The sequence below is a fragment of the Penaeus monodon genome, chromosome 21, assembly GCF_015228065.2.
Source record: "Penaeus monodon isolate SGIC_2016 chromosome 21, NSTDA_Pmon_1, whole genome shotgun sequence".
NCBI lineage: Eukaryota > Metazoa > Arthropoda > Malacostraca > Decapoda > Penaeidae > Penaeus > Penaeus monodon.
In genome coordinates, this window is record NC_051406.1 from 12,807,279 (window position 1) to 12,807,857 (window position 579).

At 40.9% G+C, this 579-nt stretch overlaps 1 protein-coding gene across 1 annotated transcript in view; it reads right to left on the bottom strand.

The window, feature by feature from the left end:
- The window catches only part of LOC119586243, a gene marked incomplete in the record, with an annotated part of 139,392 nt that overhangs the window by 8,404 nt on the left and 130,409 nt on the right, over nt 1–579 (bottom strand). The window contains 1 exon segment of the mRNA XM_037934947.1: nt 192–305. Within this exon segment, the coding sequence (XP_037790875.1) occupies nt 192–305 (114 nt within the window).

The window sequence follows — 579 nt, forward strand, 5'->3', positions numbered from 1 at the left end:
CTTCTCTAGCTCAGAAACCCTGTTTCGGTGATTTCGGTCCCTAGGTTGAAAGAAAGCCGACATGGATGTCCCTGTGTTAGGCAGAGGGAAAGCACCAAATGTCTGACCCTGAAAGTCCCCAAAGGAGGGAACGGGGAGGCCTGAACTATCAGACGGATTCTGAAAAGAAAAGTCTGGCTCGGGTGCCATACCTCGCAGCTGATTGACTTGGAGGAAGCTGGGGTCGACGAGGAGACCAGCTATATTTCCTGACTTAACAGATTTCTCCAAGACTGTCTTCACCATGGGCTCTTCTTCTGTCTCACCTGAAAAAAGAAGGAACTTATTATATCATGCCAAAGGATATAATCTCTCCTTTTCAAGTTATGCAAAGTAATCACTTCTAATCTTGACAAGAATAATGGTATAATATGAGGAAAAAGTAAAGCTATGACAAAAAGGCTTTATGAAATATATGTAATCCTAGCTTGAAAAAAGTTTATTTACACACCACCCAACCATAGGGTATGATGTAAAAATTTTAACTGTAAAACTGTACAACTCCTCCCAAACTTTTAGGAACCCTTTCTTTAAAAAACA